General features: G+C 40.6%; 1 protein-coding gene across 2 annotated transcripts in view; it reads right to left on the bottom strand.

Annotated features, from left to right (window-relative positions):
* Positions 1-1819: 1819 nt before the first annotated feature.
* The window catches only part of LOC148013943 (floral homeotic protein AGAMOUS-like), an 83075-nt gene continuing 68637 nt past the window's right edge, over positions 1820-16257 (bottom strand). The window contains exons 3-7 of one of the 2 annotated variants that reach the window (XM_087666715.1): positions 3077-3138; positions 2847-2946; positions 2719-2760; positions 2364-2470; positions 1820-2266 (exon numbers count right to left, since the gene is read on the bottom strand). In XM_087666715.1, coding sequence (XP_087522841.1) covers positions 2402-2470; positions 2719-2760; positions 2847-2946; positions 3077-3138 — 273 coding nt within the window. In that variant the 3' untranslated portion in view covers positions 1820-2266; positions 2364-2401. Of the gene's footprint in view, positions 2285-2363; positions 2471-2718; positions 2761-2846; positions 2947-3076; positions 3139-16257 lie in introns of both variants that reach the window. The other variant, XM_087666714.1, reaches the window with a different exon arrangement.

The raw sequence follows: 16257 nt of genomic DNA, 5'->3' as shown, positions 1-16257 counted from the left end.
TTTTGTATGTAAATCGTGTATATATATGTTACCATCTTTATAATTCCAAAAGTAAAATCTTTATGTATACATATAAAAGGTTTTACTCTCGAGATTGTACAAATATTAATGTGTTCGCACACGCACACACGTGTGCACAAAGAGAGAGAGAGAGAGAGAGAGAGAGAGAGAGAGAGAGAGTGTGTGTGTGTGTGTGTGTGTGTGTGTGTGTGTGTGTGTGAACATTTGTATAATCTCAAAAATAAAACCTTTTTCTTAGCAAATCATCTTGTTTGTGGTGGGTAGCTTTAGTTGTTAAATTGTTCCAACATGTTTTACTATTTCGAAGCTTGAGTTGTTTCCTCTCAATCTATCTTTATCTTCAAATTTTGAATGGATAGACATGACTTTATGATGATTTTGGAAATACTTTTAACTTTCTAACAAAAAGAACAATTAAAGCAATATGCACAATGGGATAAAGCTATAAGCACTTGCATGATTCTAATTCATTGTTGAGATCTGGCGAGGGAGGAAGCCACTTAGCGTAATGCTTTTCTATAAACTTTAGTCTACTTGGGATGGACCCAATTTGGATATTCATTTCCATACTCTACATTTCATTTAAAAAGAATCTAAGGTGAATCTATTCAAGGAAATACCACAAACATAAATATAGATACAATCAACACCAAAGCCTATGGGGGGAAGTGAATTTTGTTCAGCAACCCAATCGGTACCTTTCATGCCACCAATTTTGTTATCATGCAAATTTTATGGTTTTTTCTCTTCTCCAATAGATGGGATTTGGGATATTGTGTCATATTGATTCCTCCTTTCAAAGCCATTTGATGCCTAAAATTGTCAAACTCAAGGCCACAAGTTCCATAAGCAAAATCTCCAATCCATATATGGCTTTCTTATAGCATGCATTAGAGATATCATAAAAGAACTATTGAGATTTATTTAATTGATAAGTGATCATTCAAATTATATCCTAATCATCTAGTGATATTTCCATGAACAACTTTGTGTGATGAGCTACTTCACTACATGTAACTTGTTTGTAAGTGACAAGGCTATCCCTTAGATGATTGTGAATCGATGCTACAAAACATGTACACAACATAGATGGGATTTGGGATATTGTGTCATATTGATTCCTCCTTTCAAAGCCATTTGATGCCTAAAATTGTCAAACTCAAGGCCACAAGTTCCATAAGCAAAATCTCCAATCCATATATGGCTTTCTTATAGCATGCATTAGAGATCTCATAAAAGAACTATTGAGATTTATTTAATTGATAAGTGATCATTCAAATTATATCCTAATCATCTAGTGATATTTCCATGAACAACTTTGTGTGATGAGCTACTTCACCACATGTAACTTGTTTGTAAGTGACAAGGCTATCCCTTAGATGATTGTGAATGGATGCTACAAAACATGTACACAACATAGATGGGATTTGGGATATTGTGTCATATTGATTCCTCCTTTCAAAGCCATTTGATGCCTAAAATTGTCAAACTCAAGGCCACAAGTTCCATAAGCAAAATCTCCAATCCATATATGGCTTTCTTATAGCATGCATTAGAGATCTCATAAAAGAACTATTGAGATTTATTTAATTGATAAGTGATCATTCAAATTATATCCTAATCATCTAGTGATATTTCCATGAACAACTTTGTGTGATGAGCTACTTCACCACATGTAACTTGTTTGTAAGTGACAAGGCTATCCCTTAGATGATTGTGAATCGATGCTACAAAACATGTACACAACATAGAATGAGAAAAAGAAAATAAACATTAATTAAGATTACTGTTATATTTCCCATGCTTCTGAACATTGTTGCAATGAAGCTGCAATCACAATGTGAGTCATCTAAAGTTAAAGCACCTCCAAGATACATTGTTTAGACCCTTGGAACTACTATAAGAACTTACAACGCGGTGAATTAGGCATCCATGTAGGAGAATTGTGAATGCCAATGCTCTAAACTCCTCCATTCTACCTTTAGTTTTGCCCATGAAAGCCCTTTACCTCAATATATTTGTTATAACAATTTTGAAGTTCCTTTATAATCTTATGATCGGCCGGAAAGGCCACGCATTCTCCGTTTTCAATTTTGTTAATACAGTGAACTGTGAAAATATTAGTTATGCCCGAACAAGTAAGCTGCCTTTGTACTCAAAATGGGAGAGAGAATTAAGGCGAAGACATTATAAGCTGATTCCTCCTGCCGTCTTCAGAGCACATACTTCACGTCCAAGATGACTCCTGGTGCATCGCCACCACCTGCACATTGATCCAAAAGTAACAAGAACGACAAAAAGAAGAATAATAATATAATGTTCAACGTTGCCTGCCAACCCACCACTGTGTACATCACCACCCTGCCATACCGACATCATGCTAGAAATCCGGGTCGTTGATTATCACCTTGGCTCTAAGCATGTCGTTTTCTCGTACCAGCACTTGGACCTGGAAATACAGGCAACAAATCGTAGTAATCGATCCTTCATAGCATGCAGATTCATAATCCTATTGCATGCGAGCAGTCGGAGGCGCTAGTGCTACTTTTTTGCATAAACATTGCGTATAGGCTACCGACATGTGCGACAAAGGAAGGCTTGCGTGCACATGTAAAGTGTGTACAGGCTACCGACGTGTGCTCAGTGCGCACCCAAAGATCTAACTTTTGTTTTTGAACACGAGTCGTTTGTGCCTACCTTCTCATTTAGTTCCTGTATTTGTTCCATCAGCAGGTTGGTCTGTCAACAAATTGAGATACAACTGTCAAACATCACGATACCAATAGCTATATATTTCATTGAGCTGTGTGCGGCTCTCAGTTTACCTGTCTTGATCGTACACGCTGTCTAGCCTCTCTCAGCTGTCTTTCAAGCTTTTTTATCTCTTTTAATTGTAACTTTTGAAGGCCTTCACCCATCAAGCATCTACAACATGTAAATATGAGCATTATCGCTATTGTCAATGTGCTAATCAACCAGCGAAGTAATTACCCTATCTCCCTATTAAACACACGTTCTTGCAAGGCTCTTTAATCAAATCACACTATGGCCATACCTGACAGCATCCTGCACCACATTCAACTCGCTCTTACATCTTGTAGCTTCTTGTTTCCAATACTACAAGAATAAACAAACATTTGAAAATGGTGTCTTTCACAAGTCATATAACCTAACCGAGAAATTCACATTGAATATAGGTTTTTCACAATACTTATTGTCATACAATTGACTCCATAGTCATGCTGGTAAAAAGGAGCTTTAAAAGTAGTTATGTCGTTGGTTTCTAGTACAAATGCAAAAGTCGACAGTGGTGTTGAAGTACAGCACTAAAGTCCAAGACGGATCTTGAACTGTAACCGCAATCCACCAATGGCCCTGAAAACGGCGAATGAAGCTAGTAATAGTAAACACAGGTCCCCAGCACCTACACAACATACATCTATTAAGGTCCATGAAGATTTCAACTCTCTAGAGGATGATGGAAGGCTGACGTTCGACTGCTGGGCGTTTTAAACGAGCGCAAAATGCAGCTGGAGATACATGTTATGTTTACACTTGAATTTCTTATCTTTGAATCTACTTTCCATCTTGAGGATCTATTAGTACAGGTCACATTCCTACGAAAACTTTGAGGCCTGTGAGGATGCTGAACAATTTTGTGCACATCTATCCTTTTCGCGATCACGATTTTAATCACGGTTGTAACATGCTCCATTCTCTCCATCCTCTACTTCTTATGCATTTATTTCTACTTTTTCTACATTAGAACCTTAACATCATAGCCAACTTTAGCTCCTCCTCCTTCTGCATCGACATCCATGGTTTGAGATGAGTTTTCTTTTCCCACTCGATTATACAAGTCTAGCACACTAGTTATCAAGGGGTCTTACACATTCCATCCTTGTTTTCCTAGAGACACGGACACATTGAACCACATGCCTTAGTCCAATGCCAATTTTTAAAAAATATCAATAATAAGGCAAGTCAAACATCATACTACCCTTAGTCCAATGTCTTGATTTCACTAGGTGATCTCTTGGCTATTTCAAAAATAGATATTTTTTGCCTATACAGTTTGGTAGGACATGTGAATATACACCGAGATTTCTAAAGAATACACTAGATCTAGCGTACAAACATGAATTGTAACACAATGAACTTGGACAATAACTCAGGGAAACTAAGAAACGAATGAACCAAAAAAGGATTGAATACAAATACGGGAGCTCAAGGAGTAAAGACTTTATGACAACTACTATCTTTCATGAGAGCAAGATGAGAGGGAGTGTCTACCTTTGAGAATGGACTACTCATACTAAGATAAAAGCTAATGCAAAAGGGTGAAGATGGTGAGATAAGAAACTATGTACCAAAATGCAAAAGTTTAAACATAACCATATATTTCATAATGATAGACTTTAAGGTAAGGATGTTAATGACTATTGATGTGGTACCATAATGTACAAAAATCACACAAGAGTAGCAGCTTTAGAGTGTGTTATATGGTAAAAGAAGCAACCTCAAGCTAGAACAAAAAGAGAAACTAGGAAGAGGAAAAGAGTGGCCTAGCAGCGACATGCAAGAAAATTATAAATTCTTGAAGAGTAGAGCACATATTGCAAACTGACGGGCACCACTGAGATGATGAAGTAGCCATAGAGGAGGTTTCGACAATAGCTCCAAGGGCCAAAGAAACAACTCTAGTAGATGGGTTGTAGCATGCAAAATAAGAAGCACTAGCTGATGATGAGAATGATTATGATGATGGAGAGCTTGACAATGAATTTTAGAATGAGGGGATGAATGTTTAAAGCCCATAATTATAAAAAAAAGTGTACCAAACTACTATATTGAGGATTTCCATGTTCTAGGGTTCTCTCAGCTTCTATTGAGTTGTGCATTAGGAGTACAAGTCTTAAAGGTGGTATTGGAGCTAACTCTGGATGATGGAAAAAGACTCACTAGATCAAAGAACTCCAAGATTCACTTTTTATTTATAGTAGGTTACAAGGATTTGGTTTTCTTTAACCATAGATTCTTTGTAAGAAGACACTTTGTATATTGAGCTTGTGATGTGATAAGAACTCCAAGATTCACTTTTTATTTATAGTAGGTTACAAGGATTTGGTTTTCTTTAACCATAGATTCTTTGTAAGAAGACACTTTGTATATTGAGCTTGTGATGTGATTTGAGTGAGCACAAGAAATGATAGAGACAACACTTGAGGCAGATAGGATCACTTCACCAAGAGCTTATTATTCTCTAAAGCAATATAAATTCTTTTCAATCGATGGTTTCAACACATTGAAGGAAAATTGTCAAAATATGGGATAGTGTATGGAGTAATGTTTTGAGAGATACAAGTGATCAATGGTCCTAGATTCAAAAGATGAACATCTCAATACAAAAGTTTTGCAGGGTTAGTATTGTTTTGGTGTTCCCATCACAAATTTCACATGGATGATCATAATACATTAGGTAGGACTACTCACTTACTTCCACCTGCATTGTTGATATCTTAAATCCTTTTTCCATACAATGCCTCAACCATCCTAAGCATTTCCTTCCACCTTTTCTACCTATCCCTAACCATTAACCAGATCCTCACATTGCTCTCTTTGAGGAACAACATGTGATCATGGTGACAAAAATAATCATTCCAAAATTTAACAAGAAAGATGGAAAGCTTGTCTACACTTAGGCAAGACATGAATGTTTCCATTGCTTTAGTGTCGCAAATAAAGAGATGAAATATTCTTCAAATTGGAAGATTCTTCAATATGAACCAACTCTATATTAGAAGTTTTAGCTAAAAGCACATGCAATGAGCACTTGGGACCAAATGTGTGTGGCCATTCTTCAAAACTTTAGTCCAAAGGACTACAAATTGTAAGAATGAAGGGAGTAGCAACTTTAGTCCAAAGGACTACAAATTGTAAGAATGAAGGGAGTAGCAATTTTTTCGGTACAATTAAGAAGAGTTATTTTGTATGTTTGTCACTCACTTCACCAAATATCTATTGGTATACCCTTTCCCTACTAAGGCTAAGATAGCTTTCCATTTTTCAGGCTGCTTGTACACCAAAATCTTTATTGATGTGAAGGGTAATGTCATGATTTCTTGGAACAAGCCATGGAGTTGGCTAAAATCTATGAGAAGTGGTAGTAGTGCAAGAGGATGGGTTAACCTAAGAAAGTTTCTTCCTAGGAGGTGGAAAAGAAGTTAAATGAAGAGAATAAGGGTTTCACATGCAAATAGATACAATGTGGTGCTAAGAAATGGCCACGAAATTTTACTCAAAGGACCAAATTCTAAGGCAATAGTTAAGAACTTGGAGATAATAACATCATTCACCACAACATTTATCTTAAAATAGCACCCTTAGGGGATGTGTATCTTATTGCTTGGGGTTTCATGACCTTGCTCTTATGCAAGAAATAGACATAGGCCATTTGACACTTTGGTTGGTGGAGAGTGGAGCATTTGGGAACTTGATCCAATATAGGATTCTCGAGAGATATATCTTTGCATAATGTAATAGAAGTTGTGGGGAAAGATTTTCACCCAATGAGAAAGAGAAAAATTAAGAAATACCAATTAAGAAAGTAACTGGAAGAGTTATCGAAATAGAAGGTTTCAAGGTTTGACTCTCTAAAGGTGGCTTCTCTTCTCAACTTCAATATGATTTCAAGAAAACCATGGCTCAATGAACACATGGGCTTGGTGAATCATTACTCATGTCTAGTCATTATTTGGGATGGGACTTGGTAGGTCATGAAGACCTTGCATGGAACGTTTGCACCCTCCACAAGTTGAGCTCAATGAGTTGCCATTATTTCTCCTCTCTCAAAAAAGTGGGTAGTTTGCAAGTGCAACAAAGGTTATGATGGTGTACTTGACAAGTTTTCTTCTTCTTCATAGCGGATATGTGGACAAATGGGCATATTTCTAAACATTGGGTTCTTTTTTCTTGAGCGAATTACCTGAAGAGTTTCCCCACATCATGATGAGAGGACTTGAGCATTGAGCTAGTTCTAAGCATAGTTATCTCCTTGTGTTGTACGATATTGATTGTACCATATGTCATTGGACATATCCATACGATTATGTATCGTCAAATTGGCCGTTTTGGGCCACTGCATCCAATAGGTTTTTTCATATTCCTATGCATTCTTACTTGTGCCTTCTTGTATCGGTGTCATCTAACGTGGCACTTTAGGGGGTGGGAAGCCTTGGTTACTTCAACCCAACCAATGTTCCAACTATACACTCCTCCCTCGATCCCCTTTGGATTCCATCCGACTGGCTAACCTTACTGAGCACCATGGAGGCAACCCTCGAAAGAATCGTAGCCTCCCTTCAAAACCTCCAATAACAAATTCAAGTCTTGAATAAACAATGAGTGCAACTTCAAAGAGAACACCCTATGCATGTAGGCTTTGCACTTCAATAGATGTAAGACCATATCTGAGACTTGCAAAACAACATACGAAGTGATCAGATGATTCTATGTATTTATCATCCCCCAACAAGAGAACCCAATATCAGCATGCTAGAGAAGTTCAATGGTGAGAGTTCAAAGTTCCAAGGGATTCTTGCAACAAGTAAAGCTCTATATCCGCATGCAATCGAATAGGTATCCAAACAATGCTTCCAAGGTGGGATTCATTGAGACTTTGCTTTGTGGTCAAGCTTTATCATAGTTCACCCCAATCTTTGAAAAGAATATGCAAGTACTTTATAACTATGAGGCATTTCTTTGCAAGCTCACTTTCACATTTGGAGATTCTCGCTTTGGTCGAGTAATAGAAACAAAACTTTGGAAGCTACAACAAGGTACCATCCTACTTCTGCTTATGCGTCTAAATTTAGGCAATCAATTTGTGACCTCACTTGGTATGAGGATTATTTTATCAACCAATTCAGATAGGGTCTTTGAGATGACATCAAGGACCTTATATTCACTATGCTTGATTCAAGAAAACTCAATGATTATATCATGCAAGCCATCGAATGTAATAATCGAGTGTTCGCAAGGAAGCAAAAAAAGCAAGCAGAACGAAGGCCTTTCCAATGGAACCGAGCCCCAATCAAAGACCCAATCAAAGAAGAAACCAAAGCTAAACCAATGCAAATAGATATTACCAAATTCACAACTGGAAAATGAGGATGTGTGGTTGTAAATGAGACTGTATAATAGGACCTTGATATAAGAAAGGGTCTCTTGATTCCAACCACAACCATGGAAACTTTCCTTATCACAATCCAGATGATCCTGCTGAGAAAGGCCCTTTTCCTCAAAGCCTTGGTCAAGTCTAGGACCTTCACATGTCTCATAGATGATGGCTTTTTGAATAGGTACCAGATTCCAATACTGGAACAATCCTCCACCAACTAAAGTCATGGATGGAGGACCTCTAGCATCTGGAGATATTACCAAGGAAACTCGACCACTCGTGGTAACTCTTGGCGATCACAAATCTAGAGTATGCTTTAATGTCATATCCAATCCCACAAGTCCAATCATCCTTGGGATGCCTTGGCTAAAGAAACACAACCCAGAAATTGATTGGATTAAGCAAAATATTATATGTTGTGAAAATCAAGGAAAGTAACTATATCTAGGAACCAAAGCATTTATGTAGATAGTTAGGTAAGAACCAACCTACTTGATATATCATATGCCAACTCAAGAATCTAGTAAGGATGAGTCAGTCGTCAAGCTACGTTTGAAAAGAAGAATGCAGATATTGCCAAAATACACACCATATAATTATGCTATAGAACTTCATTAGGGGGCTAAACCACCTTTTGAACCCATCTACAAGCTATCCCTTGATAAACTAGCTGAACTATAGAAGAACACTGATGAGAACTTACAAGATAACAATCAAAATAGATACCCTTTGCTGTTGATAGTAGAGCTCTTGGACGCCCTGGAGAAGCGAGGATCTTCACAAAGATTGATCTACAAGGGGCGTATAATCTTGTATGGATCAAAGAAGAAGACAAATGAAAGACAACATTTCGCACAAGGTATGGTCACTTCAAGTATGTTGTTATGTCATTCGGTCTCACCAATGCTCCTACAATATTTCAACAAATGATTAATAATCTCTCCCAAGAGCATCTAGATGATATTACAGCTATATACTTAGATGATATCTTAATATTCTCAAAAGATCCAAAGGAATATGAGCACCATGTAAAATTAGTTTTGGAAAGCTGAGAGAAAAAGGATTATATGCAAAACTTGAGAAGTTTTTTCCATTTAAAAAAAGTGAAATTATTGGAGAACAATGTCTTAAAGAGACAAATCTTCATGGACCCCAAGAAAATTGAGACTATTCTTGAATAGCAAACATCCACATGTGTTCGCACTATCCAATGTTTCCTTGGATTTGCCAATTTCTATAGGATATTTATTAAGGATTACTCAAAGATAGTCACATCACTCACCAAACTCACAAGAAACTCAAAGTTCTCATGGACCCTAGAAGTCCAAAAGGCCTTGTAAAATATTACACGGCGCAGCGAACAGAATCTGAGAAAGAGATAGAGAGTACACAACAGATAATAGGAGAATCAGTAAATTCTTTAACTTCAAACAACTGATACAAAGATGGCTCTGTCCACCCGTACGCTTCCACTGAGTGAAGCTTAGATGGCGATCTAGACAGAAGATAGGTGAAGAGCTTAAGGCTAGCTGGAACAACAACTCTGACTGGGTGAAAGATGAGTGAGAGATGGCTGCGAAGGGGTTTAGCTTTTATAGCCCGCGAAGGTCGTTAGGTCGGCCTGCTGACCGACCTACCATATGAGCCTCCACTAGTCGGCCAGGGAATATTCTAGGGAATATTCCCTTGACCATCGGGCCGGGGGCGCTGCCCCCGGACCCTCGCCAGGGGGGCCGCTGGCCCCCCTGGGACCCCCCAGCCAGGGGTCGCTTCCGCGGCCCCCGGACCCCACAATAGGGGCCCCTTTTAACTCCCTTACCACGCAACTCAATGCAATGTGCCTCGAGTTGCTACCAACTTAACCACTCTGTCTAACCCAAAGATTAGACCCACAACAGTCACCTTTTTGCCATCCGGTCACATAGACCTCATCTGATATACAAGTCAGGACTCAACCAATGTCCGGGCTCACATTTGGCTTCTCCTCATAATGGGGGCCTTACAACTTTGAGCACCATGGATCATTGGTAGCACCTAATGAGGGTGGGGCATTGATCATATCTAACACCCCCCCTCAATGTCCACCTATAGGTGAACTATCTCCTTGGCCCAATGCCGAGTCTCTGAAGATGAACTTGAAGTAGATCCTTCGTAAGTGCTTTGGTGAAGATATCTGCTCCATTCTCCTCTGTTGGACAGTAGACCAATTCCACTATCCCATCCTCCATCAAATCACGCACATAGTGATACTGGATCTCTATATGTTTGGTGCGTGCATGAAACACTGGATTTTTGGCAATGGCGATGCAACTCTGATTGTCACATCTCAGCACAGTTGGTTCTTCATCCTGCACTCCCATATGCCATAGAATCCTTCTCAACCATACGGCCTCACATGCAGCAAAACAAGCTGCCTTGTACTCTGCTTCGGTAGAAGACAATGCCACTGTTGGTTGTTTCTTACTAATCCAAGAGAAAATTACTGAACCCAAAGAGAAACAATAACTAGAAACTGACTTCCTGGAATCAATGTCTCCTGCCCAATCTGAGTCACAGTTCCCCACAAAAGAAGTTCCGAAACTGTATGTGATACCATAGTCAAGAGTTTTCTTCAAGTATCTGAGCACCCGCATCCCAGCCTTCCAATGACTCTCATGAGGTTTGTTTGAGAACCTGCTCAAAACACCAACAACAAAACTGATATCTGGTCTGGTGTTACACAAGTAGATCAGACTGCCGACCAACCTCCTATACCTCCCAATGTCTGCTAATGCTGATGTATCCTCGACGGATAACTTTGCATTCACCTCCATAGGTGTAGCTATCTCCTTGCACTCAGTCATGCCAAATGCCTTCAAGATCTCCCATGCATACTTCTTCTGAGAGATGAAGATCTTTCCTGGCTCTTGCCAGACTTCAATCCCCAAACAATAGTGCACCAAGCCCAAGTCTGTCATTTCAAACTCAGAACTCAAAGCCTTTCGAGTTTGGTTGATCATATCTTCATAGTCACCTGTAATAAGAAGGTCGTCCACATATAGGACAATCACTACAGATTTTTTACCATCCCTGTAAACATACAAGTTAGCATCTGAGGCACATCTTTTGAAGTTTAGGTTTAAAAAGAACCTATCTATCCGCTGGTACCATGCTCTGGGGGCTTGTTTCAGCCCATACAATGCCTTCTTCAGTTTACACACTTTGTTCTCAGAATGGGGGGCCTCAAACCCTGGTGGCTGAGCCACGTACACCTCCTCCTTGAGGTCACCATTTAAGAACGCTGACTTAACATCCATTTGGTACACTGGCCACTTCTTGTGGGCAGCCACTGCAAGTACCGTGCGAATAGTGGTCATTCTGGCAGTTGGGGCAAATGACTCTTGAAAATCAAACCCTTCAACTTGTGAAAATCCTTGGGCAACCAGTCTAGCTTTGTACTTTTCTAAGGTACCATCAGCCTTGTACTTTACCTTCCAGATCCACTTGGTGCCAATAACCTTCCGCTTTGCTGGTCGATCCACTAGCACCCAAGTGTCATTCTTCATTATGCTGTCATACTCCGCTTGCATAGCATCCTTCCATGATGGATCTGCAAGTGCTTCTTCTAAGTCAGTTGGCTCCTTTACTTCTCTCATAATCTCAACCATCAAGGCCATGTTGACTATGTGAGCAGAAGCCCTCCTTTGCTCCTCTATTCTCTGAGACCTCCTTGGTCCGTCTGCCTTCTCCTCAACAGATGCAGGCATAGGATTATTGTGGTCATAGAGCTGCTTCACCCAGCGCGGCAATGGCTTTTCCGGTGGGGTGATGTCAGGTTGGTGAACTTTTTCCTCATCATCTGAAGATGATGCTTCCTCCTCCTTAAGGATAGGGATAGCTCTCGGGACAGGTTCATAGTGGACTACTTCTTCGCTTGATGATAAAGTGGAAGACCTTGCCTTCTCCTCCTCCACTGTATGCGGCTCCTCCTTGAACACCACATCACGGCTCGCGATGATCTTCTTTGCCTCTTGGTCATATAACTTGTAAGCCTTCTGCTCATCACTATAACCCAAGAAGATACATTTTCTGCTTTTTGGTTGTAACTTGTTTCTCTTCTCATCTGGAACATGTGCATAACATTCACATCCAAAAATTCTGAAATGTGAAACAGATGGTTTCTTACCAGTGTAAGCCTCATGAGGTGTTTTTCCCTTGAGAGCCTTTGTGTAGCTCCGATTTAGAATGTAGACTGCAGTATTAACAGCTTCAGCCCAAAAATGGTTAGGCAATCCCTTGCCCTTTAGCATGCATCTTGCCATCTCCACAATGGTACGATTCCTACGTTCCACAACACCATTCTGCTGAGGTGTGTGAGGCGTCGTCAATTGACGCTTGATCCCTTTGCTCTTGCAAAAGCCTTCAAACTCCTTTGAGTTGAACTCACCACCACCATCTGTTCTAAATTTCTTCACACTTTTCCCTGTTTCATTCTCAACAAGTATTAGCCATTCTTTAAACTTACCAAAAGCTTGAGCCTTATCACGAAGGAAGTACACCCACATCTTCCTACTGTAGTCGTCGACAATTAACATAAAATAAGAAGATCCCCCCAAGGCATGTGTAGGCATCTTACCACACAAGTCAGCATGCACCAACTCTAGAGGAGCATATGCTCTATTCTTGCTTTCTTGTGGAAATGCCTTTCTCTGTTGCTTGCCCATCATACAAGCTTCACATGGTTCCTTCAATTCAGTTATTGTAGGTAGGTGAGCAACCATACCTTGCTTTTGTATCTCCTTCAATACTGCAAATCCGATGTGTCCAAACCTTTCATGCCAAAGCTTACTTGTGTCCACTCCAGCGGTGGCTGTAAGAGCACTTAGCTCATACAGGTTGTTCCTTCTTTCTCCTTTGCCAACAATTGTGCCAGCACTATCAATAATTTCTGCACCTGTCTTCTTGAACCTCACTTCATGACCAAGATCAGTTATGGCAGCAACTGATAAGAGATTTCTCCTGATTTCGAGAACATACAACACATTTGAAAGCTTTTTGACTTCACCATTTGCAGCAACAAAAGAAATAGTACCTGTGCCCGCAGCAGGGCATTTAGCATCATTTCCAACCGTCACAGTGATGGATTCTTGTAGAGGCTGCATAGAACTGTATAGACCTTTCTTGTTGGTCATGTGACGGGAGGCCCCACTATCCAACACCCAAGAGTCAGTGGTAGATTCTTCTTGCGCCGAGGAGCACACTTCCTCAATGGTCGCCATGAATAATTCCAACTCTACTTCAGCCGTATTGGCTGTCTCTTTCCCTTTAGTTTTAAGGGTACCATTCTTTTCATCTGCCTTCTTGACACGACAATCTGCAATTGCATGTCCTTTCTTCTTACAGTAGAAGCACTCTCCTTGAAACTTCTTCTTGCCGCCCTTTTTCTTTTTGTCACCATCATTTTTGGTGGAGGAAACACCTTTGCCTTTTGCATTGGCAGAGAATGCAGCATCACCATTGTTGCTTCCTTCTCGGGCTTTCAGCCTCAACTCCTCCTCCATTAATAATGCACAAAACTCCTCAAAAGTCAAAGCTTGAGGTCTCACCTGAGTATTAAGGGCAGTTACTAGTCCATCAAACTTTTGTGGACAAATCCGAAGACACCTCCGAGCTAGCTCTTCGCTAGTCTTTTGTATCCCAGCGCTAGCCATCTGGTCGCGCAGATTCTTAATCCGAGTGATGAATGCTTCAACCGTCTCTCCTTCAGCAAACTTCTCCGCTGCTAGTTGATTCTCCAAGTTTTGAATCCTTGTTTGGTTTCGTGTTTCATACTGACTCCTTAGTACATTCCAAGCCTCTAACGCTTTGGCTGTATGCTGAATCAGAGTCAAAACACTGTCAGAACAGCTTGTAACTAAGGCACACAATGCATCTGCATTCCTTCGTTTCCAAGCTCGTAGAAGATCTGCATTCGGAGGAATCATCACACTAGGATTTGATGGGTCGGGGATAGGCTGTGGTTCTGCGTCAGTCCCCAGCACAGTCTCCAGAAGCTCATAAGAATCAAGGATAGTTGTAATTTTGAACTTCCACAAGGTGTAGTTTGTACCATCTAACTTGCCTTCGCTGAAGGTTAGTGGACGAATCCTCAGTGTTTGAATAGCCGGTACAGCAGCACCACCTCCTGCACCGCTTCCTGATGCGCCAGAACTGCTTCCCGGAGTCGACATCGTTTCTCTTTGCTGTTGAAGCCTTTGCCTCTTGCACGCTCTCCGATCTCTAGAGCCCCCTGGGCTCTGATACCATGTAAAATATTACACGGCACAGCGAACAGAATCTGAGAAAGAGATAGGGAGTACACAACAGATAAGAGGAGAATCAGTAAATTCTTTAACTTCAAACAACTGATACAAAGATGGCTCTGTCCACCCGTGCGCTTCCACTGAGTGAAGCTTAGATGGCGATCTAGACAGAAGATAGGTGAAGAGCTTAAGGCTAGCTGGAACAACAACTCTGACTGGGTGAAAGATGAGTGAGAGATGGCTGCGAAGGGGTTTAGCTTTTATAGCCCGCGAAGGTCGTTAGGTCGGCCTGCTGACCGACCTACCATATGAGCCTCCACTAGTCGGCCCGGGAATATTCCAGGGAATATTCCCTTTACCATCGGACCGGGGGCGCTGCCCCCGGACCCTCGCCAGGGGGGCCGCTGGCCCCCCTGGGACCCCCCAGCCAGGGGCCGCTTCCGCGGCCCCCGGAACCCACAATAGGGGCCCCTTTTAACTCCCTTACCACGCAACTCAATGAAATGTGCCTCAAGTTGCTACTAGCTTAACCACTCTGTCTAACCCAAAGATTAGACCCACAACAGTCACCTTTTTGCCATCCGGTCACATAGACCTCATCTGATATACAAGTCAGGACTCAACCAATGTCCGGGCTCACATTTGGCTTCTCCTCATAATGGGGGCCTTACAACTTTGAGCACCATGGATCATTGGTAGCACCTAATGAGGGTGAGGCATTGATCATATCTAACACTTCTTGACCTTGAAGACTACTTTCACCACTGCCCCAATCATAGTCCACCACCTTGATCCTACCAAGCCATTTTTCTTGGAGACCGATGCATCAAACTATTTCTTAAGAGCCATCTAACCCCAACATGAAGATGATGGTCATATGCATCCAATGGCATTCCACTCAATAAATTTCTCCTCTCCAAAGATAAACTATGAGATCCATGACAAAGAACTCCTTGCCATTGTAGATACTTTTGATACCTAGCGTCATCATCTAGAGGGTGCAGGCGATAAAGTTATCATCTATACAGATCACAAAAATCTAGAATAGTTTATGAAAACTCACATCCTCAATCAAAGACTATCCCGTTGGAGTAACTTATTATCTATGTTTGACTTTGTCATCACCTGTTGCCTAAGACAACAACAATGCCAATCGAATTCTTTATCAAGAAGATCTTACCTAGAACCGAAGAAGGGAGAAGGAGATTTTGATCAACCACAAAAGATGCTCTTCAATCCAGAGCACCTCTAGCTAGCATCCATCTCTAGTTGTCATCAACACAACCATACTTTAATCTAGTTAATCCATGAAGCCCTGGTGCATGATGATTTGGACAAGAATGTCGAGAGAAAAAATCAACAAGAAAAAGGAAATGAAGTTTGTGAGTTTTAAGAAACTAATGAACTGTTATACTATAAGGATCCACTTTACATCCATGTAGGAAAGTCGAGACTCCAAGTACTCCAGCAACGCCATGAAACCCCAACAACAAGACAATTTGGCAATAATAAGACTTTAGAGCTTATTTCAAGATATTTTTGGTGGACGTAGGCTTCGAAAGAAGTTAGGAATGTATAAAATTGTGTGATACTTGCAACATGACCAAGGTATCTCGCCACAAATCACATGGCCTCTAGTAATGCTTGCCTATTCTAGCACGACCCTAGTCTTCTTTGTCATTGCATCTCATAATAAACCTTCCCAAATCAAACAAATAGGACTCTATTCTTGTTGTGGTAGATAGGTTCGTGAGAATGTCATATTTCATCCCTACC

The sequence above is a fragment of the Lygodium microphyllum genome, chromosome 25 (genome assembly GCF_053477565.2).
Source record: "Lygodium microphyllum isolate KBCC chromosome 25, Lygodium_microphyllum_v1.1.10, whole genome shotgun sequence".
Lineage (NCBI taxonomy): Eukaryota > Viridiplantae > Streptophyta > Polypodiopsida > Schizaeales > Lygodiaceae > Lygodium > Lygodium microphyllum.
Note: the sequence above shows the minus strand (reverse complement) of the source record. Positions and strands in the feature narration are given on the sequence as shown.